General features: G+C 49.4%; 1 protein-coding gene across 5 annotated transcripts in view; it reads left to right on the forward strand.

Moving 5' to 3' along the window:
- Positions 1 to 20,169, forward strand: part of FHOD1 (formin homology 2 domain containing 1) — a 65,884-nt gene extending 45,715 nt beyond the window's left edge. The window contains exons 4-26 of one of the 5 annotated variants that reach the window (XM_077288786.1): positions 141 to 208; positions 443 to 548; positions 654 to 748; positions 847 to 958; positions 1,199 to 1,293; positions 2,908 to 2,931; positions 3,076 to 3,219; positions 6,307 to 6,653; positions 7,194 to 7,304; positions 10,142 to 10,165; positions 11,038 to 11,091; positions 11,654 to 11,832; positions 12,358 to 12,504; positions 13,200 to 14,071; positions 14,585 to 14,740; positions 14,823 to 15,005; positions 15,544 to 15,663; positions 16,361 to 16,522; positions 17,127 to 17,317; positions 17,658 to 17,850; positions 17,922 to 18,093; positions 18,202 to 18,378; positions 18,472 to 20,169. In XM_077288786.1, coding sequence (XP_077144901.1) covers positions 141 to 208; positions 443 to 548; positions 654 to 748; positions 847 to 958; positions 1,199 to 1,293; positions 2,908 to 2,931; positions 3,076 to 3,219; positions 6,307 to 6,653; positions 7,194 to 7,304; positions 10,142 to 10,165; positions 11,038 to 11,091; positions 11,654 to 11,832; positions 12,358 to 12,504; positions 13,200 to 14,071; positions 14,585 to 14,740; positions 14,823 to 15,005; positions 15,544 to 15,663; positions 16,361 to 16,522; positions 17,127 to 17,317; positions 17,658 to 17,850; positions 17,922 to 18,093; positions 18,202 to 18,378; positions 18,472 to 18,554 — 3,815 coding nt within the window. In that variant the 3' untranslated portion in view covers positions 18,555 to 20,169. The remainder of the gene's footprint in view (positions 1 to 140; positions 209 to 442; positions 549 to 653; positions 749 to 846; positions 959 to 1,198; positions 1,294 to 2,907; positions 2,932 to 3,075; positions 3,220 to 6,306; positions 6,654 to 7,193; positions 7,305 to 10,141; positions 10,166 to 11,037; positions 11,092 to 11,653; positions 11,833 to 12,357; positions 12,505 to 13,199; positions 14,072 to 14,584; positions 14,741 to 14,822; positions 15,006 to 15,543; positions 15,664 to 16,360; positions 16,523 to 17,126; positions 17,318 to 17,657; positions 17,851 to 17,921; positions 18,094 to 18,201; positions 18,379 to 18,471) is intronic. The other 4 variants (XM_077288789.1, XM_077288787.1, XM_077288788.1 and 1 more) reach the window with 4 other exon arrangements.
- Positions 20,170 to 21,855: the final 1,686 nt, after the last annotated feature.

Below are 21,855 nucleotides of genomic sequence, written 5' to 3' on the forward strand. Positions count from 1 at the left end.
CGCCCCCTTATTGGCACCGCTGGTCCCAGACTCCAGTGTTGTGGGTGGGATCACCCGGGCAGAGCTGGGATGTGAAGTCCTCGGCGCAGGATGGAATCTGTAACGCGGCTCGCGATCACTTCTTTCTTCTCACTCCTCAGAAAAGTTATACAACTCCAATGGCCCCGAGTTACGGAGGTCGCTCTTCTCACTCAAACAGCTGTTCCAGGTAAGAATTCTCCACTGACTGTATAATGGGGGGTTGATTGTGAGTCTGTAGTGGGATCCAGATGTCCTAGGGATCAAATGAGTCTCAAGTGGTGGTGATATGAGACCCCGAGTGTCGGCGTCATTGTCCAGCACCCCGAGTGTCGGCGTCATTGTCATTGTCATGAAGCATAGTGTGGTATTACAAGCCCCAGCATGCCCTTTTGATACCTTTCTTGTGTTATTGATTTCACAGGAGGATAAAGACCTGGTGCCGGAGTTTGTGAATTCGGAGGGGCTGACGTGTCTCATCAAGGTTGGGGCCGAGGCCGACCAGAACTACCAAAACTACATCCTGAGGGGTAAGTACCGGGCGTAGGACGAGTCGGGGGCAGCCATGATGGCATGTCCCCGCCCGGTCTGGGGGTACACTGTGGTGACCTGTGACGCTTTGTGTTTGGCCGCAGCCCTGAGTCAGATCATGCTCTTTGTGGATGGGATGAATGGAGTGATCAATCACAATGAGACGGTGCAGTGGCTGTACACGCTGTGCGGCAGTCCGGTGAGTCCATCTCTGTCCGCCGTCCCCGCACGGCCATACTTCACACAGTAATGAATGATGACACGCTGGGTCCTAACGCCCCTCCTCTGCCCCCGCAGTACCGCCTGGTGGTGAAGACGGCCCTCAAGCTGCTGATCGTATTCGTGGAGTACACAGAATCCAACGCCCCGCTCCTCATCAAAGCCGTGAACACTGTGGATCACAACCGGGGTGAGTCCCACATCTGCAGGTCATGGCACAGTCGGGGGTCCTAACATCTGCAGGACCCCAGTCTGGCTCACACCAGGTCAGGACCCCACATCTGCTGCTTACGTCGCCTCATTTTCTCTTAACCCCGTAAATCTCATAGTGAACGTCAGTCTGCTATAAACCTGACGTGTCCAGCATTGTGACGTCACAAAGTGTCAGGAAATGCACGTGACAGCCCGATGTTTTACCCCTCGTATCCAGGTACCAACCCGTGGTCAAACCTCATAGATATCCTGGAAGAGAAGAATGGGGCGGACTCGGAGCTGCTGGTGTTTGCCATGACCCTCATCAACAAGGTAAGCAAGAAGTGGTGGCCCTGCACTGAGCATGTAGGGGGCCACGATCACACGCACAGACATGGCCGCCGGGTTATTCCAAGTGTACACAGGACAGCCCATCCTTCCTTGCTCGAGTATCCCTGCACATACCTCTGCATGCCCACCATCTCTTCCACAACGCTTCTCCCCCTCTGCGCATGGTATGGCGTCACACCGTGCACTGGCATTGTGCAAAAGCACAGGACCCTTCTTCAGGGCTCCGGTCAGCCTTGCACCAGGCCAATAATCCAGATCTGGGGTTGTGTAGGACTAGAGGAGCCCCCATTCTTTGGGTTTGCTCCTGTATTCTGTCCGTTCCTGTGTCATAATGAGACCCCACAACTCCTGAGCAATGTGCTGCGGACCCCCCCATGGTTTCGGGGGCATTTGGGAAGATGGAGTGGAATTATTATTGCGACTTTCAAAGATACTTTTAAAAATGTCTTCATTTTTTCTTCCTGTCAGTGAATTGCTCTTTGTTTCTTTGCATTATTACATTGGCTCAAGCCCCATCCTGACCTAACACTTATCACAGCTGAGAGTTTGTTACAATTGTATCCAGTCTAGACAAACAAAAGCTTGGAATCCGGAGTGATACATTGTAACAAGCGACGCTGCGAATGATTTCAGCTTGATGAGGATTGTCTACACTGCATACAATTGTAGCAAACGCTCAGCTGTGAGAAGTATGATGCCAAGAAGAGATACAACCCAGAGTGGGGAACTTGTCATCCTTTGCAAAATTTGGTGCAAAAAAGGTGCAACTTTCTGCATCCACCTTCCCCCAGTGTGTTCGGCAGATTGCACGTCCCCCCATCGCGCCTGGAGAATGCATCCAGAATAAATGACGTGCCGGCCGCAGCGCTCGCTGCACATGTTTTATAGCCGCACTGTCACCTCATCAGAGGCTGCTGCTGGTGTTTTACGTCTCCAGTCTGCAGAGCTGGGATCGCATCCATCAGCCGCATCCAGCACCATGAAACCACATCCAGCCGGGGGGATGAGCCGGAATTAAAGGAGAAAGCTACTCTGATATTTAAAGGGCAAGTACACCCATGATGTCAGACCTTAAAGGGGATGCTTATCGATAGGATCTGCCATCACTGGTCTTCCCTGCACATCGGCACCCCGGGGGGCTGGAGCCTTGTATATGTGGCTTTTATTTTCAGGAGGTCCCAGAGGTTGGTCATTGAATGATGGCATATCCTAGTGATCTATTATCACTTTAAAAAATGGCAATGCAGCTTTAAATTAACCCTGAATGTCCTTCCTGTCATGCGTCAGGATGGCAGTGTCGCCCCCTACTGGGTAATTGCAGAATTAAATGATAATTTTTATGATCTGAGAGCGGAGTGAGGACCATCTGAGTCTTGTAATCGGCCATAGTTTCCTGGGGAACAGCGTCCCGCACTGGTCAGATCACCATTACATAGAAGACTTAGGGGGGCACACACACGGTTCTCCTATAGGGGGTCCGTGCCCACACGAGAACGCTCCTGCTGCTGTGTGTGCTGTGGCATTGTGCATGAATGTGATATGTGCCAACCGTTCTGTGTCCCCCGGAGCTTCTAATCCAGCTGTTGTCTTTTTTAGCAAATCCAATTTTCAGGAAAGCAGGTGAGTGAGACCCCCTGTGACGCCCCCTTACTGATGTGTGAGGAGGGGGCTGTATATATCCCCATAGAGTAGAGCGTTGTAGACCGTGGCTTGCGGATTTTATAAGGGTTCGGTGACTTGTGGATGACGCTTGTGTTTGTGCAGACGTTAGGGGCGCTCCCGGACCAGGACTCCTTCTACGACGTGACGGACTGTCTGGAGCAGCTGGGCATGGAGCGGCTCATCCAGAGACACATGAACAACAAGGGGACGGACCCCGACCTGAAGCAGCGGCTGGCTCTGTACGAGGTGAGTCTGTCGCTTACTTATCACCAGCCCGGGAGACGTCTCCTGCCATATCGGCTGTCTGCGCCGTCACTGATGAGCTGTTACCGAGAAGGAAATCCTCCTGCGCCTCGCAACAATGTGAGCCGTCACTATCTCCTTACTGACGCTGAATTCCTCACATGCTTTCCATAAACGCATTCCCCAGACGTCTTCTCTGACTGCCCCTGAGAGCTCCCGCAGCTTCAGACATTGCTCTAAGGCTGCAATTACATTAGGAAACTGTTACTGGAGCAATTTCCTAACATTCTACCTTCCTGCAATCACCACTAGGGGGAGCACAGGAGCTTACTGCATCCAGACCTCAGGCTGTGCAAGGGAGGCTCCCCCTAGTGGTGGCTGCAGGCAGATATCATTGCAGTCACCACTAGGGGGAGCACAGGAGCTTACTGCATACAGGCCCAAGGCTGTGCAGGCTGTAATCACTGCAGTCACCACTAAGGGGGGGCACAGGAGCTTACTGCATCCAGACCTCAGGCAGTGCAAGGGAGGCTCCCCCTAGTGGTGGCTGCAGGCAGATATCATTGCAGTCACCACTAGGGGGAGCACAGGAGCTTACTGCATACAGACTTCAGGCCCTGCAGGGGAGGCTCCCCCTAGTGGTGGCTGCAGGCAGATATCATTTTATTTAGCCATCACAATTTGTTGCCGCCTTCTACACCACAGCATAACTAAATGTCATAATTTGGACTAATCTGCAGTTATGTTGCTGGGATGTGCACATGAGCCTCGTCTACACCAATAGTAGCAGATGCCACAAAAATAAATGCTTTTTTTTAAAAAAAAAAAAAAAACTAGCAGGACATTCAGCCACGTCGGTCATCCATGGTCAGAGCAGTGCGAACCTCACAGGGGACTACTGATCAGGAGAGATGCGAGGGAGGTCTCAGGAACTAGGACATTTAATGGCCACTGGACTGGTGTCCTGCCAATATATATTTTTTTCAACTCTAATTTTATTTTTTTCAAACAAAAATGTAAATAAAATTATTTTTCCTTTTTAAAAAGTGGTTTTATTTTGCAAAAACGGTAAAAAAATGCATATGGGGTCTCCCCAGTCATTCGCATTGTGCAAAACACACATTAAATTTTATTTAAAAAAAATAAACGAACATTTACTTTTTACAAGCTCTCTCCACCTCTTAAAAAAATAATAGTAATAATTTATATGTATCCAAGAATTTAACACAAAAAAACTGCAAAAACTTGGGGGGAAAAAATGTCCCAATAAATGGAGAGATAATATTGGACCTAAAAGCTACAAAGGATTAAAAGTAAAAGTCTCTATCCTTTTTTCCCCTCATTTTTTAAGAGTAGAAAAGTTGCACGATCCATTAAAACGTCACACGCAACTCTAACATTTACTCAAAAATTTCTGAATCGGTAAAAGAATTTAATGCAAAAAAAAAAAAAAAAAAAAAGACAGAAAAGAGGTGCAAATGCAGTAACAAAAAAATCAGGCCTGAAAACTTTCTTTGCACAATACCCTTTAAGATTGCAGAAGGGATGTAGATCTTTTCATTGGAGTTTTAGCTTTTTACCAGTTTTTCTGGCCTTGTCCTGGGAGTTTCTTGTGTCATCTGAGCTGTTACCTGGAGGCAGAGCATATAATGTACAGACAGGTTGCATGTCACCGTGACAAGAGTCGTCCATCATGTAGACATTGGCCTGGAGCCTCCGCAGACTGACAGAAGCGCCCTCCTCCACGGGGGTCTGTAACGTTATGTCATATTCCTGATTACAGGTGACCTCCGCCTCCCACATCATGGGGTTGAGGTCAGACACGTTATGTACAATGATGCACCACACAGCACATCTGAGGAAAGCTCCACAGCTGCAGAAACTTTTATTTAGTCCTCACTCCTCTTGACTTGTTGCATAATATGTCGGGGGTCCTGGATTCTGCCTCTTGTCATTGGTAAAACAGGTCAAATGCTGCTCACACGGCAGAACTAGACCATGTTCTCACAGAACATATTTACTGTGCACCTCTGGCAGTGACCCCTACAGCGGTACATACCTCTGAGACTATCTTTGCCGAAAAGGAGCTGAGAAGTCCGCACAGTTCACCTTCGTAACATACTGCAAATCTCAAACCCCCAGCTCCTGTCCATTTACGCTGCGGAGATTTCTAGCAGCTTATGATGTATTAAAACACAGCGGAGAATCCTGCTGCCCTCTGGCAATGACCCCGGCAGTGCTATGTGCCTCTGTGGAAATTATTGCACTGCACAACACGTGCTGTGATTCTCGCGCAGCTCCGGCCAATTTACACAGTAGTTCGCAGTGGAAAATACGTTTCGTTTTCACTTTTTTGGGAAGTTGGCCTTAAAGGGATTGTCCTAGGTTAGAAAAACATGGCTAAAGTCACACCTGTTCACAGGCTGCTGAATAGTGCAGCTCCTCTCTAGGTGAATGTAATAGCACGTACGCTCTGTAGACAGGTTTGGCTCGATGTTGGATGCACACTAGCAATGTTTTTCTTACCCTGGACAACCCCTTTAAATATTAAAACCTCCCATAATCCCATGCGTGTGCAGTACTTGCTCGGAGAGTTTGCTTTTTTTTTTGGGAAGCACCATTGTGACTGCAGTCATCTGATGTAAGAACAGCAAACAGTCATCCACTATCCTCATGCTTGTTGACTGTTTCCAGTGACAGCCAGCAGTGTAATGACGGCATCTCTATCCTCATGCTTGTTGACTGTTTCCAGTGACAGCCAGCAGTGTGGTGACGACATCTCGTGGGTATGTTATATTATGGCCTCGGCTGTGGTGAACTTTGCTTCCTTCCTATATTTGCTCTTGTAATAATCATGGCTGGGTGGTGCCCGCTCTTATCTAGAACATGTACCATCCTGTGAAGTACCTGCGGTGTCAGTGCCGGCCGCAGATGGCGCGACCACGATACCAGAGGGTCGTTTGTTAGTCACACTGAGAATAGTAATGACTGCGCCAATTAGCGTTCACAAAGAAATACATTGCGTTAAATGTTTGCAGTTCCCAACATGTCACTTTATTAATGAGGGGTGACCTCCTGTGTTTGGTGCAGAGCGCTTTACGATTGGAGGACGGCGACAACGAGGAAACCTCCGGCGTACCCCGCAAGGATCGTAGGAAAAATTCCCTGGGGGTAGAAGAGGGACGGCGCTCCAGACGTTCCCTGGGCAATAGCGCCGAAGTATGGGCGAAGATCAACAACACCACACCTGTAGCGCCCCCTATTGAAAATAGTAGTAACCTAAGAAATGCTGCTAAACTGTGCACCGCGCAGAAGCCCACCGTATGCATCGTGCCACCGTCACCGCCAGAGAAGATGCCGCCCTCCAGCCCGCCAAGCTGTAAGGTGGAACAGAACGTGGAGCTGCCGAGCCCGGATGTGACCCCATCGAGCGAGCAGTGAGTGCAAACCTGCAACCACCCCATACACCACACACGAGCCGCTGTACCATAGGGGGTGGGCGTCCCTTTGGCAGAGGGGGCTCTTCGTCTGAAACCTCTGGTGCTCACTGTGCAGCGAAATATGCCACCACAATTCGTGTCACATTGGGGTCTTTTACAAAAAATTTTTTTTTTCTTTTCTGGTGATTGCTAACTTTTTGCATTGCAGAAAAATATTACAAATCTTTTTCTTGTGAAGTTTCCCCATTTGTCCCTTTCCATGGGGACATTTTCCTAAATATACTGCTATGCCGCCCCCTAGTGTCCAGCTGAGGTGATACAATGCTGCTGGAGTTGAGTTTTATTTAAAAAAAAAAATAAAAAATTGTGCAACTTTACAACAAACTTTAAAAAAAAAAAAAAAAACTTTTTGTAACAGAGACCTAAAGTCTCTTTTTTTTTTTTTTTTTTTTTTTTTAAATTCTCTTGCGTTCGGTGATATTAGCGCTCACATTTGTGCGTTGCGTTACTAAACCTCTCCATGTTCTCGCCTTACAGACCGACCCCCGAGAGCGGCAGCACGCACAGCAGCTCCGCCAACATCTGCCTGTCCAAATCCCCCCCGGAGGTGGAAAAGACCCCCATAGTCAGTGACCGGAGTATATTTAAGTAAGTAGTGACTAAAGAACATTGCGGCTTATAAAAATCACATCAGTGACGGGTATCAGACATAATCCTTTTTTTTCCTATGGAAATAATAGAGGGTGGAAGCAACTTTAACCCTAAAATGTTCTAGAAATGCTGAGAAACTAAAGCAGGACGTTAATAAACTTTTCATGAACTTTTTTCATACAAGACTGGTTGTTAGGCCGGTTTCACACGTCAGTGGCTCCGGTACGTGAGGTGACAATTTCCTCACGTACCGGAGCCACTGACACACGTAGACACATTAAAATCAATGCATCTGTGCAGATGTCATTGATTTTTTGCGGACCGTGTCTCCGTGTGCCAAACACGGAGACATGTCAGTGTTCGTGGGAGCGCACGTATTACATGGACCCATTAAAGTCAATGGGTCCGTGTAAAACACGTACCGCACACGGACATTCTCCGTGTGCCGTGCAGGAGACAGCGCTCCAGTAAGCGCTGTCCCCCCCACATGGTGCTGAAGCCGCGATTCATATCTTCTGTGCAGCAGCGTTTGCTGTAAAGAAGATATGAATAATCCATTTTTTTAGTGGTATTTCGTGTTTAAAATTAAGCTCCATGTCCCCACCCCCTGTGCGCCCCCCCGCTGTTCTGAAAATGCTCACCCGGCTCCCTCGTTGGCTGTCGCTGCTTCCTGTCCTGGCCGCACCTTCTACTGTATGCGGTCACGTGGGGCCGCCGATTACAGTCATGAATATGCGGCTCCACCTCCCATAGGGGTGAAGCCACATATTCATTACTGTAAATGAGTCGCACCACGTGACCGCATATAGTAGAAGGTGCGGCCAGGACAGGAAGCAGCGACAGCCAACGAGGGAGCCGGGTGAGTATTTTCAGAACAGCGGGGGGGGGCGCACAGGGGGTGGGGACATGGAGCTTAATTTTAAACACGAAATACCACTAAAAAAATGGATTATTCATATCTTCTTTACAGCAAACGCTGCTGCACAGAAGATATGAATCGCGGCTTCAGCACGATGCAGGGGACAGCGCTAAACTTTAGCGCTGTCTCCTGCACGGTACGTGTGGTACCTAGTGGGCACACGGGAGGCACACGTGTGCCACACTGATGTGCCACAGAAACGCAGGGGCACACGGACACGGATAATTCCGGTACTGTTTTTTTCCGGTACCGGAATTATCTGAACGTGTGGGACAGGCCTAAGTGATTATAGAGTATTTGTTTCTCTTGTGGCTGTGTTGATAGGCGTGTGTGACTATAAGCAGCACAGAGTATTACAGCGGTACTGTGCCGCTGACGTGATCATCGGGTCCTGGCGACCGGTCAGGCTGTAAACCGCTGGGCTGTTGCTGTCTGCTCTTGTAAAGTTCCCAGAAAGGGGGCTGGGAGTGGAGAGGGGGAACCTTTTGTCTTGCGCTTGTTACCATAGTAGTGGCCGGAGCGAGCTCCACAGGCCTCTATTCAGGACCTCGGCCTCTTCCCGCAGACAAGATGTGATGGTGAGTCCTGCTGTGGTCAGGAGGACATGGGGTCCCGGAGGTGCGAGGGCCAGGAGCCGCTTCTGTGGTGGGTGCAGCACCGGTCCCCGCTCCCGGATTACAAGCTCAGATCAATGGCCATTGTGCAGAAATCCTACAGAATCCAAAAGGAGCGAGTGTAAGACACGGAGCATGGGAGTACTGCGAGGTGGGGGCGTACAGCGGCTCTCGCTGGGTGGGCTACCAGAAAGAATGAAGGTACCCTGCCCACCATTACCATCAGAGAAGTGCCTGAACTTTCTATCTGGATCTCCTATAGCCTGCAATGGAGGGTGACCAACTCAGTCTGCTCACAAAGGTAATGGTGGGTTGGGCATCCTCCGTCTCTGCACTGTTGGTAATGGTGGGCCAGTTGTCCTCAGTCTCTGCACTGTTCATAATGGTGGGTCGGGTGTCCTCAGTCTCTGCACTGTTCATAATGGTGGGTCGGGTGTCCTCTGTCTCTGCACTGTTAGTAATGGTGGGCCAGGTGTCCTCTGTCTCTGCACTGTTAGTAATGGTGGGCCGGGCGTCCTCCTTCTGTGAACTGTTGGTAATGGTGGGCCGGGCGTCCTCCTTCTGTGAACTGTTGGTAATGGTGGGCCGGGCGTCCTCCTTCTGTGAACTGTTGGTAATGGTGGGCTGGGTGTCCTCCGTCTCTGCACTGTTGGTAATGGTGGGCCGGGCATCCTCCTTCTCTGCACTGTTGGTAATGGTGGGCCAGGTGTCCTCCGTCTCTGCACTGTTGGTAATGGTGGGCCGGGCATCCTCCTTCTCTGCACTGTTGGTAATGGTGGGCCAGGTGTCCTCTGTCTCTGCACTGTTGGTAATGGTGGGCCGGGTATCCTCCTTCTCTGCACTGTTGGTAATGTGGCCCTGGTATTCTCTGTCTGTGCCTTATTGGGGTCTCTGTGGTTGGACCCTCACCATCTGAAGTTCTGCTCATCCTTTTATCACAGCGCACCTCTGTAGCCTCATCATCTCATTCGTATAATGAAAGTTTCCCCGCCTTTCACCATTTTCAAGATCTGTTTCTGGTCTGTGAGGCCGAACCCCATCCTGACCCCGTCCTGCTCGCACAGCTGCAGGTTTGTCACAGTTGGATGCTGCATCCTGGATACAATTATCAGCTGTGAGAAGTGTGGACAGGACCAGAATGTTTTAGTCCGCCGACAGCAAGCGGAGATCTTGAAGGTGAATGATGGACCCCCAGTCAGTAGCACTTGTCTCTATGCAGGGTCTTTTACCCCTTTATCTTCAGTATCTGGGGTCCAGACAACTCTGTCGTTAACTCTTAACATTAACCCTTTCCTTTCCAGAATGAACCAAACAGACCCTGTTTGGTAAGTGCCCAGAGAGTGAGTGCCCCCTCTTAACCCTTGTGTTGCCATATCTGTGCCCCTACGGGCAGCTGCCTCCTACGTCCGGACGATGCTTAGAGGCTCGTTTTGCTATGAAATCATCTGACCTAATAATCCGGCGCCAGTGATTGCACCGCCACCATCGCCCCTTGTTTGTGTGTTTTGGGTTTACGTCACGTCCTAATTCTGCGTTTTCCTTGCATTAACCCTTTTCTCACCGGTTTCATCTTCCACAAGATTCTAACTATAAGCCATTCCCCCCCACCCTTAAATGTGTGATAGAAGAGAACAATAGCGGCAGCGACATTAACCCTCCATTGTCCCAGCAAAGTTAAATCCATATATGGCGTACCCGAAAAAGCTTTTCCATTGTCCGCAGATTCAGGGAAAGCTGGGTGCCCACCGATGGGGCCGCCATTACTGCCCCTAAAGGGGTCCTCACTCCTTAAGGACCTGTTATGCAGCAGAAGCCCCTCGCATAATACGACATAATGAGGCAGAGGCCACTCAGGACCCTAGAAAAGCTGAGTGACGGATGCATCACCCAATAGCGTCCACGACATTTTTTTTTTTTTTTTTTTTCACACCCAAAATGCTGAATGGAGACTCATAACAACCACAAATCCGTCAGCAGCAGCTTGCTGATGGTTTCCAAGTAGCAAAAAAAAAGTTGTAAAAGCAGAATTGTCAAAGTACGAGAAAACGTGATGAAATGATCAGATTGTAAAGTAAGACCCCCGTCCACATGGCCGGCGTTCAGGACGCATGCCCCCGCTACTTATCCCGTAACCCGCGTGTGGCATGCCGCGTGTCTCTCCCGTCCGTTACCCCCTGATAACCAATTCTTCCTGCAGGGAGGACAACAATCATCACGTGTTTGGGGACAAACCCATCCTGAAGAAATTCCAGTAAGTGTTTTAAATATCTGCTCCAGGATGGGGGGGACGTAGCGAATATTTTGCGATCAGTGTCCCCCCCCCCCCCCCCCCCCACCCCGATAGGACCGATGTCTTAGGGCAGCAAGGAGCGCATGTCGGCGACCTACAGAAAATGCGTAAAAATCTCCCTGCGTCGTCCTCTCTAATAATAATAATGAAAATTTCCAATCTGCAGAATATTTACTAAATTCCTCACGGTTTTCGGCTTGTACAATCTCGCAAGCTTCAGTTTTAGGATCACTGCTTGCTGTCAGCGAATGTCTAGAAGCCGAGGTTGAAAACGATCACAGATCTAATTCCTCTTTACAGCTGAGGGTTTGGTACAATTGCGTCCAGTCTGGACAATCCTGCCTGAGGGGAACTCATCAGCACAAGTCTGATGAATTTGTTACATTGTATGCATTTATTATTTGTCTCACAGAGGATTGGATACAATTGTAACAAACCTTCAGCTGTGAGAAGAATCAGAAGTGAATACTGGATGAGTAATGTCCGGACGCCTCAGCTCATTTTTACCAACGTGTCGTTTCAGAAACCGATTTCTGGAGAATTTGGCCGCCACTGAGCTGGAGAAGATGTCGGCGCTGTCTAAAGGTAGACAGGAGGTGCTGGCCGAAGCCGTGCGGAACGGGGGCGACTCCGATGACGAAACCTCTCCGGCTCAGAACACAGACAGCTCCGGGGTAGATGATTTTGGCAGCGGAGAGGAGAGTAAGTTATAACCTGCCTGGCCATTCTTATTACAGGGGAGCCAGCCGGATAGAAGGGGCACAACCGTATGAAGCCCCCCAGACAGGAACGGCTGCACAGGCACTGTCATAATGCAAGCTATAGGTGCAAATCCCATATGGAGGCCATATCGGACATTCCCTTTAATAGTCACTTGACGCATTTGCTTATTTGTGCCTGTGCAGCCTCCATTATGGCGGATAGCTTGCATAATGCATTATTTATTTTTTTTGCATGGATAAATGTAAAGCTTTGCAGGAATCCTGATAATATTGGGTAAGCGTAGGTATATTTTTATATCCTCTTTTCCGTGACTAACTCCTCCCACCTGCATGATAACCCCACCCCTGCTTAGTACTGACCCGCCCCCTCTTAAGCACGTACCTATAATACACACATGCTCAGCCTTTCACCTGCATGCACGGCGCACTACGTTTGTCAGCATGCGGAGGGTTGCCCGCGCATGGGCCGACGAGTAACCACTGCCCGCCCCTCTGTTGGACACAGGAAAAGGGGATCTGAGTGAGAAGGAAGAGAAAAATGACAGTGTGAATGAGAAAGAATTGTGCTCGGGGTCCAGCGATTCCTCCGCTAGCAGCACCTTGGAGAGAGAGGAGAAAGGAGGAGACCGAGAGGAGCCTGAAGCAGAACCAGGCAAGACACGGTGGCGCTGCATGCACGAGGCTCCGCGTCTCCAGAAATCACACAGGGGGGGAAACTGGGTTCCTGCTCTTAAAGGGGGTGTAAAAAAAAAAAAAAAAAAAAAGCTTGGTGTCGTAATATAACTGACCTGTTTAAGCCCCCTGGTCCTGCAGCGATGACGTCACTTCTGTCGTTCACAATTCCTGCCACTTCTGTCGTTCATAATTCCTGCCACATTGTGTCGGTCTGACTACTTGCACCTTGTAGTTGTTTTAGGAGCTAATTGTAGGGTGCAAATTGTTGCATATGAACTAGTGTAACCCGTTAAGGCGATGGCACGGGGCTGCTGCTGCCAATCGCTGACCTTAACGGTCATATTGGCATCTACTATACGGAGTCAGGTGATTGTCAGCAGCGGTCACATGACATCAGCGCAGTAGTATCTGGTGGACCAACCAGAGCTATGGTGCCAGAAATCAATTCACCTTGGTGCTAAAAGCGAAACGGCCCAGCCATTGTGTGCACCGCCTCGTGCGTAGATGAAGGACACGCCGTATGAATCGTATCCCTTTGTATTAGTTTATTAGCAAAATTTACAAACTTTCCATGTTTGCAATGGGACCAGAACGAACTGCAGGAAGATTGGGCATTTTGGTAATTAAGTAGACGACATTGCTGACGACCCTCTTCTTCTTCTTCCCCTGCAGTAAGTCCCGAGGTCTCCCTTCCACCAACCATGGACCGGAGCAGCTCTAAGAAGTTCATGCTGGACATGCTCTATACAAAAAAGCAGAGCGAGACCGAAACCGAAATTCTCAATGCAAAGAACGCAGTGTCTTCTGACCCAGGGAAGCCCCCGAGAGACAAGAGACCTCCAACAGTCAGGACGGAAATTTTCGAACCCGAGACGTCTCCCACCAAAGTGCCCGTAGAGAATGGCTCAGACTCCCGGAAAGGTGTGAGGGCCCAGTACAGCATCGATGCCGAAACAAACGCCAAGAACCTGGAGAAGACCCTCATGACCCCCTTCAAGAAACCTGCTGAGACTTTATGGGAGCAAACTCCACACCCCCCACAGATAGACCTGAAGATTAAAGACTTGGACTTCACGGACTTGTGCGAGGAGGAGGATTTCGATGTCCTTGACTTCGAGGCCGCAGAGACCATTGCACCTTCCCGATTCCCCAATGTAAATCATTCTTCTTCGACGTCCATTTCAGGTTTGCCCCTTCCACCGCCGCCTCCTCCGCCACCACTTGGCAGTTGTCCTGGTTTTCCTGCTCCCATCCCTCCTCCTCCAATGTGTCCACCACCATTGGGAAGGAGCCCCCATTTCCCTCCGCCGCCTCCTGCACCCCCCAGCTTTAGCACCGTCGCACCGGACTCCTCTACCTCAACACTAAACAAGAAGAGGAAGACGGTGAAGCTGTTTTGGAAGGAGGTGAAGGACACGGACGGCAGCAGTCGCGGGAAGTTCGGCAAAGGCACTTTGTGGGAGTCGCTGGACAAGATCAGCGTGGACACCGAGAAACTGGAACATCTTTTTGAGTCTAAAGCCAAAGAACTCGTTACTTCCAAGGTGAGACGGTGTGATGGGTTACTACGTCTAATCCAGATAGTGGGATCATGGCGGGGTCCGACCACTTGTATCCCCGCATTCCCAAAGTCTGGGGCGGTCGTAAGCGTGTGTCCCCTAGACATGGCGACCAGATAGTCTGACCTGACATCGCACACAGCGATGGACAGCAGAAGGAAGCAGACATGTTTCTCTGATAACGCACAATCAATCTGTAGGAATATTTCCCCCCCCTCCTTGCATAAAGCCCCCATAATTATACAGGAATAAAAGGTAATGGATTGACAGCTGGGACTCAAATAGTCATTAGTGCGATGGACCCCCGTCCCCATTCACGAGGGGTTTTGTCAGTGGGCGCTGTATGAAGTGGCACCGTCCTTATACTGCCAGCAGTTACCGGTGAGGATGGGTCGGGGTCCTCCATATCTGTAATCGGTGGGACCCCACCATTATATCATGTCAGTCTTCCCCGGACCCTGCGCGGTAGATTATTATTGTTTACCTTGGTTCTTACAGAAAGGGGGAGATGTAAAGAAACAGGCCCTGGTTGTGCTGGACCCCAAAAGAAGCAACGCCATCAACATCGGCCTCACGGTGCTCCCCACGGTCCACATCATCAAGACGGCCATCCTGAACTTCGACGAGTACGCAATCAACAAAGAGGGGATCGAGGTAAAGCCCATGTCCTGCTATAGACCCCCCGACACTGCCGCCATGGGGGATATATGTATATCGTGTTCATCTCTTCCTGCAGAAAATCCTCACCATGGTCCCAACTGAGGAGGAGAAGCAGAAGATCCAGGACGCAACGATCGCCAACCCTGACATCCCCTTGGGATCGGCAGAACAGTTCCTGCTCACCCTGTCCTCCATCAGTGGCCTCACCTCCCGCCTCCAGCTCTGGGCCTTCAAGTTGGATTATGAGACCATGGAGAAGGTAGACTCCGCTGCTCGGTGGGGGTTCTTGGTTTGGCCAAATCCTCTTTAACATTGGGCGGGTGACCACGTAGGAAGCGGTGGATAAACACACACGGGGGTATATGGCGTATGCCAGCAAAAATTCCTGATAGAATCGCACGTGCCGGATTTACTGCAAAAAATCGGCCAAAATCCACAAGAGGCGTAGATTTGCTTATGCATTTGCAGACTAGGAAATCTTTTTAGCTGAAGAAGCCCCCTTTGGGAGCTGTCGTATCCGCTGCTCCCGGGGGCTCGGTGCACAAGTTAAAGCCCCAGAGACTGTGTCCCAGCAGGACGAGGAGGAGGGAGGCATCCTGTTTATAGTGATCCGGCGTTTTTACTGTGTTTTTGCAGACCATCAGATAGGAAAAAAATCCTTGTGGGGAAGAAGATTATCAGGAGCAATTTAGCGCTGGAGACTTTGCAGATGATCAGACTTTGCCTTCCTGTGATATTGCGCAGCAGAGCTTACGCTCTACAGGGATCACTAACTGTCCTGATGGTTCTTCTCGCAGGAAATTGCAGAGCCGCTGTTTGACCTGAAGCTGGGGATGGAGCAGCTGTCGAAGAATAAGACTTTCAAGGTGATCCTGGCCTCGCTGCTGGCTGTCGGGAATTTCCTGAACTGCTCAAGTGTAAGTCTGCGCGGCTCTCCCTCACCTGCGCCCTTCTCCCTTGTCGGCGCCCTTCTCCCTCGCCTGTACCTCCACACTGTGAGATGTGCAGGTGATAATTACCATTATAATGGATATTACGCCTGTGTTTATGGCGGCAACCACTCTGCTGCGATGTCACATTATTATTAGTCCTAATGACATTAAGTCACTGGCGACTACAGAAGTAAGTAACTTTAAAGGAGTTGTCCCTTTTCAGAAAACTTCTATCCCCTGTCTGCAGTTTGGTTAAAATAAATAAATATAAGAAGGAAAAAAAGCGCTTTACTCACTCTCTCCAGGTCCATCACCGAGTTTCTAACAGTGTCTGTTATTGGCTGCAGCCAATCAGTTAAAGCTGGGGTGTTTTGCCTATACAGGCAGAGCTCACCGATTCAGCACGGCAGCTAATAACAGACATCGGGAGCAGCGGCAGAAAATCGGCGTTGGAAATTAAAGCATGGTTTATTTGTTGTTTGTTTTTTTTGTTCTTTTCTGACCAGAATTTTCTGAAGAGGTACAACCCCTTCAATACCTGAACAAACCTAAGTGCTGACAGCCGTCAGATCTTGTGATCAATATTCCCCCCAATCCCTCGGCACATACTTCTCACAATACCTCTGTATTTTACCCCTGCAGTCAGTGACGTTTATCCGCACTTATGTCTCCCTCTTCTCAGGCCAAGGGCTTTGATCTCGGTTACTTGGAGAAGGTCTCAGAGGTGAAGGACACTGTTCACAGACAGACGCTCCTCCACCACATGTGTAACATAGTCATCGAGAAGTTCCCAGACACCTCCGACCTGTACTCTGAAATAGCAGCCATCACTCGATCGTCAAAGGTGAGTCCTATGGTCAGGTGCCTCTGCAACTGAGTCCTATGGTCAGGTGATGACTGCAGCCCCTGCGACTGAGTCCTATGGTGAGGTGATCTCAGCTGCCTCTGTGACTGAGTCCTATGGTAAGGTGATCTTGGCAGACTCTGCGACTGACAAAATAGAGACCCATGCAAAGACAAACAAGTCTGAATCCTTCCACTTAGACAAGCCCAATCCTATATTCTTCGCCCTCTTGTGCTACTTAGAGTAAAACATAAGAAGTGCAAAATGAAAAATTCTTCAACTTTCTGATCTTCCTTGTGTTTTAAAACTTCTGCTTGTTGTCAGTGAATAGAAAGTACATAGCTATCTACAATGTATCATCACAAGATAAAATATGCCAAACTATCAGGAGTGTGATACATTGTAACAAACGAGAAGGGCTCCGTGAGAAGTATCAGATCAGAATGAGTCTTGGGTGAAAACCAAAATGTTCCCATGCTCTGAAGGCAAACAGAGGAGGAACGGAAAAGTTATAAACTAATGCCTGAACGGATTGAGTCATTTACATAAAACACGTCTAATGTTATGGCTCCATGTTGATCCGGATGTTTCTTTGCTTAAACAGGTGGATTTCGACGATCTGGCGGACAGCCTGGCTCAGCTGGAGAAGAGGTGCCGGGAATCCTGGGAAAGCCTCAAAGTCATTGCCAAACACGAGACAAAACCCGGCTTAAAGAACAAAATGACCGACTTCCTGAAAAGCAGCACCGACAAAATCGTCATCCTGAAGATCGTGCATCGGAGGATTCTCAACCGGTAAGAAGGGGGAGCGAGCTGACATAGGAAGGGTTAAAAACCGTGTAAATGTGTCTGCAATCTTAGAGCGGTTAGATTTGTAGGATCCTGGTCCAGCGGCCACATCCATAGTCCAGAGCTCTGCCAAACTCTGACTGACGCATTTTTGCTACACTCCACTTGTAGTTCCACCACTGGCCTGCGAGTGGCTGATAACTTCCATACAAACTAATGCAACAGTGCCCCCAGGATAAATCGGAAGAAGCTAGGACTTTCTGAAGTCACCCAAAGCAGTTTGCGACGTCTGAAAACTTTTCTTGAAGTCAGATTTATTTTTTTTTCACTGTCCATCTTTCTGCAGGTTCCGCTCCTTCTTGCTGTATCTGGGCTATTCCTACTCCTCTGCCAGAGACCTGAAGATAACGCGTTTCTGCAGAATACTCAGCGAGTTCGCTCTGGAGTACAGGACAGCGCGAGAGCGAGTGCTGCAGCAGAAACAGAAGAGGGCTGCGTACAGAGAACGGAACAAGACGCGGGGGAGGATGATCACAGAGGTAAGCGGTGCAGGTGATGGGGGGACGGAGCGCGGCGCGCGGTCACTGACTACGAAACGTCTTCTTCACAGACCGCCAAGTTCTCCAGCGCGGCCACAACAGCAGCGACGACGATGGAGAATAACATCACGTTGACCAGCAACAGGTTACAGACCCAGTCATCCGAGGAAGGGCACGAGAACATGACCAACATGCTGATCTCCTCCGGGGAGCCGCACACCCGCCGGAGCCGCGGCGTCAGAAGTAAGAGCTGCACATCATAATCCGTGTGCTACTTATGGGAAACAGTCAGCAAGCTTGACTCCCAATCCACCAAATTTCTCAGCGTAACCCAATTCTTCTCGGTTTCAGGTTTGGGCCGGGCAAGTCCTCCAGACTTGTCGGGAAATAAAGAGGAGCAAGGAGGATCCCCTGTGGACGCCTCAGACGAGATCATGGACAGACTGGTGCAGTCGGTGACCCAGAACCCAAACCCAAGAGTGGTGGCCCCCAAAGAACGGAAACGATCAAGAGCCAATAGGAAATCCTGTGAGTGTCCTCCATCAGGGACTAAAACTCCCAGTGTTCCACTCTTAGGTCCATACTAGGAGTTGTAGTAGCTGACCTGTCTGATTCTTACAGTGAGAAGAACCCTGAAGAGTGGACTGAGCGACGACCTGGTCCAGGCGCTGGGACTGTCCAAAACATCGGAGGTGTCAGTGTGATCGGTGCCGGTGTAGACTGCTCACATACAAGTCGGCTGCCCCCTGTGGTGGGATACAGAATAACAGCCCACTGAGAGGGTCTCGACTGCAGGGCACAATGCAATGAACGGAGCAGAGAGCGCCGCTTCCTGGGACTGCGTCACTTTACCGTCCAATCAGGCAGCGTCTGTCCGTCCACAAGGAGAATCTGCCTCTACATTTGCAATAAAGACAACTATCCGAGCCGAGGATCACTGGGATCTCTGGCCACTGGCACACTACGGAGGGGGCGCGCAGAACAGCACAAACCATCATGGACTCCATCTATCCCTTACCTATGGCTGACGTGTGGGTATGGTAATCCAGGGAGGAAGTCTCTACCGACCAGCTACTGCACATGCCCCTGAATACAGCACTCCAAGGGTTAACCATGTATATAAGAAAAAAAAAGTGGCGCCACCTGCTGGTTGGAAGTTTTTGCACATCCCATTATTCTTAATAAGCTGCAATTCTTGGGAGTTTGGTAAGCGGCCTCCAATATAAACTGCAAGTCCCAGCATGCCCTGACACCGCAGCATTGTGCCTGCTCAGAACATGTGCTCTCTGGTGTCAGGCGTGGGCATCTCCGGAGACTGGCAGCACCGTCCAGGCAGTGGAGGCGCCCGCTCTCCTCCCCGCAGTAACGCTGCTTATTATCCTCACCGTGACCGGATGAATCAATCTGGAAAATACAAACCCGTGCGGCTGTATTTAACTATTTCACCTCCTCCTATACCACTCCTTACCCGGAGACCCATGAAGCCACTGATCCGGCTCCACCGTGGTTCTGATCTGTGTATACCGAGCCTCTGCTCTGGAGAGATGGAGCCGGCGCAGGCTCATCCTGCCATGATCCGGGCGGCGGGGACGTCGGGGCCTCTGTTACATGCAGGATCCGCTCAGCTGCTATTATGCACACGTCCCGGTAGGTTTGTGCACATGCAACGTATTCGGCACCGCTCGCCTCTACCATGTGTGTGCATGATACCAGCTGTGCGTGCATCATGGCGGATACGTCACTAATATTGGAAGACAACATCCGACGAGAGCGGAGCGCCGCCCCCCCCCCCCCCCCCCGAAGAGAGCAAAGCGTGCGACGAAAGTGAAGCGCGACCCCCCCCTTCCCCCCCCCCCGACGAGAGCGGAGCGTGCGACCCTCCAGCGTCACCATAACCGCTGTGTGTTTCCAGTTCCCGTGCAATCCCCCTGCTGGTTACATAAGGTATCACATCCCTCCCCCCAGACTTCGCCTCTTGCCACTCGTCTTGCCTCGTGCTGCACATTAAGGGGCTAACGCACTAGGAATCCTGGGTAAACTTTGTATTTAATGTATTTTATCGCTCACCTTTATATTTATTTTTTAAAAGGGCTTTAGTCAGGAGAAAGTTTAGTGCCTTGACCCGTGGACGGTGGCCGCTCGTCGCCGTCTTGTTAGCGTAGATTTGTTTTCGCAATGAAGAACGCGGCTCGTGATGAGATCGCCAGTCCCTTTGCGATCAGTATTATGAAGCCGCCATACCACTGTCTGTAACGTCACCGCCGGGAAAACGGCGAATCTTCTACACACTTTGTTGCAATAAAATCAATTAAAACCTTCGTATTTTTATTATTATTTTAGATTCAATGTAAAAATTTGCTTCCATTTCAATGGGAAAACGCATCTATGGCGCTCACAGCGCTGGTGATTTTTGCACGCGGATAAAGAAGCAACCTCAAGTCTTAATTTATTTAGCTTTTTTACAAGTAGAAAGATGTTAAGAAAAAAAAAAAACCCAAAATAATTTTTTTTGTGTTTTGTTTCTTACATTTTTACTTTGCCTTTTCTGGTGGAAAAACAATAAAGTGCAGGTCACTATTTTGAAGCAAAAGTTGATTTAATCCTCTGTAAAATGGGCACAGTCTAAGCAAAAAAAAAAAAACTGTAACTGGTGACTTGGATCAGTACCGGCTCTCCGTACTCCCCTGACTGTGAGATATTTCAGTAGTGCAGCCTCATTTTCTCTATGACTTCAAGTGCAGGAGCGAAGATTTTAATGCATTCACAGCTCCTTGCAGTACCACTTTTTCACCACTTCTTTGCCATAGACCTTAGTGCAATAGCGCCCCCCCCCATTCACTCCTACATTACTCCAAACTTTCCTGTTTGAGAGCTAATGGTGTAATTGGCCGCACCTTGTTTAATGTGTGATCAGTGCAAATACATTATTACCTATCACACCCCTCCCTGGATGGAATATATGACGCACAGTCACGGCTCCTGGAGTGAAAACTTAAAGAAGTCAAGTGACTGCAGTTATGACCGGACTCTGCCCTCGGAGTCATCCCTTACCCACCACTTACCATATCTGTTCCGTATTGGAAAACTGCAATAATGTGAACAAACCAACACAGCGACGCCTAAAGGGCCCTCAATCGCCCTCGTGTTGTCAATATACCCATCTGCTGAAATACTGTGTGCTGCTGAGACTCTACTCTGTTTACATGCAGCTTTGGATGTTACTGGAGTAACACATTCATTAACCCTTTAAAATGCATCCTGATCTGGGCGGTGACATGACCCCCAAGAAGGGTGTATTGGGTGTCATGACGTAACTCGGTAGAGGATGGTGAGTTTTTTCTAGTGGAGATATCTTATCTAAGGAATGAGCAAATAAAAGATTGCTGTTCTGCTGATGACCAAGGGATGGGCTGCGGAGAATTCCCATCCCCACTGTGGTACTGGGAGCTACAACGAGGGGTTGGGGTCTCTGTGTGAAGAGGGGCTCCATAGTGTAGACAGGACGACGTCAGGATGGGTTTTCAGGGCATATTCCCGTCTTCTTAGGTGGATATTGTTGGATAATTCTTAAAAAAATTGAGCACTTTTGCAATTTACTCCTCGTTACAATTTGCAGCCGTTCTAGAGATACTCACACTTTACTCTTTTGTTTACAGCTGGTTCCCATGGAGATGTGAATGTAAACAAAAGAAAAGTGTTTCTCAAGAACGACTGAAAATTTTAATGAACGGTAAATTAAAACAGTGCTCGTCTTCACAAGCTCTTTCCGACAATATCCCGTCTATGAAGATGAGGAATAACCCTTTAATTTCACTCATGCAACAATGTATCAGGTGTGTGACAATTGTTTACAGAAAGGTTCTTTCTGATAAAGATGAATATCATCAATTACAGACGAGTCATAAGAACAGCAATTACACCCTGACGTTGGGTGCGCGGGGCAGTGGTCTCTGCTGTGTACCCCGAAATTGGACAATCAAGAACTATGATTAAACTCCCTTGGTG

This window comes from Ranitomeya variabilis, chromosome 2 (assembly GCF_051348905.1).
Source record: "Ranitomeya variabilis isolate aRanVar5 chromosome 2, aRanVar5.hap1, whole genome shotgun sequence".
Classification (NCBI taxonomy): domain Eukaryota; kingdom Metazoa; phylum Chordata; class Amphibia; order Anura; family Dendrobatidae; genus Ranitomeya; species Ranitomeya variabilis.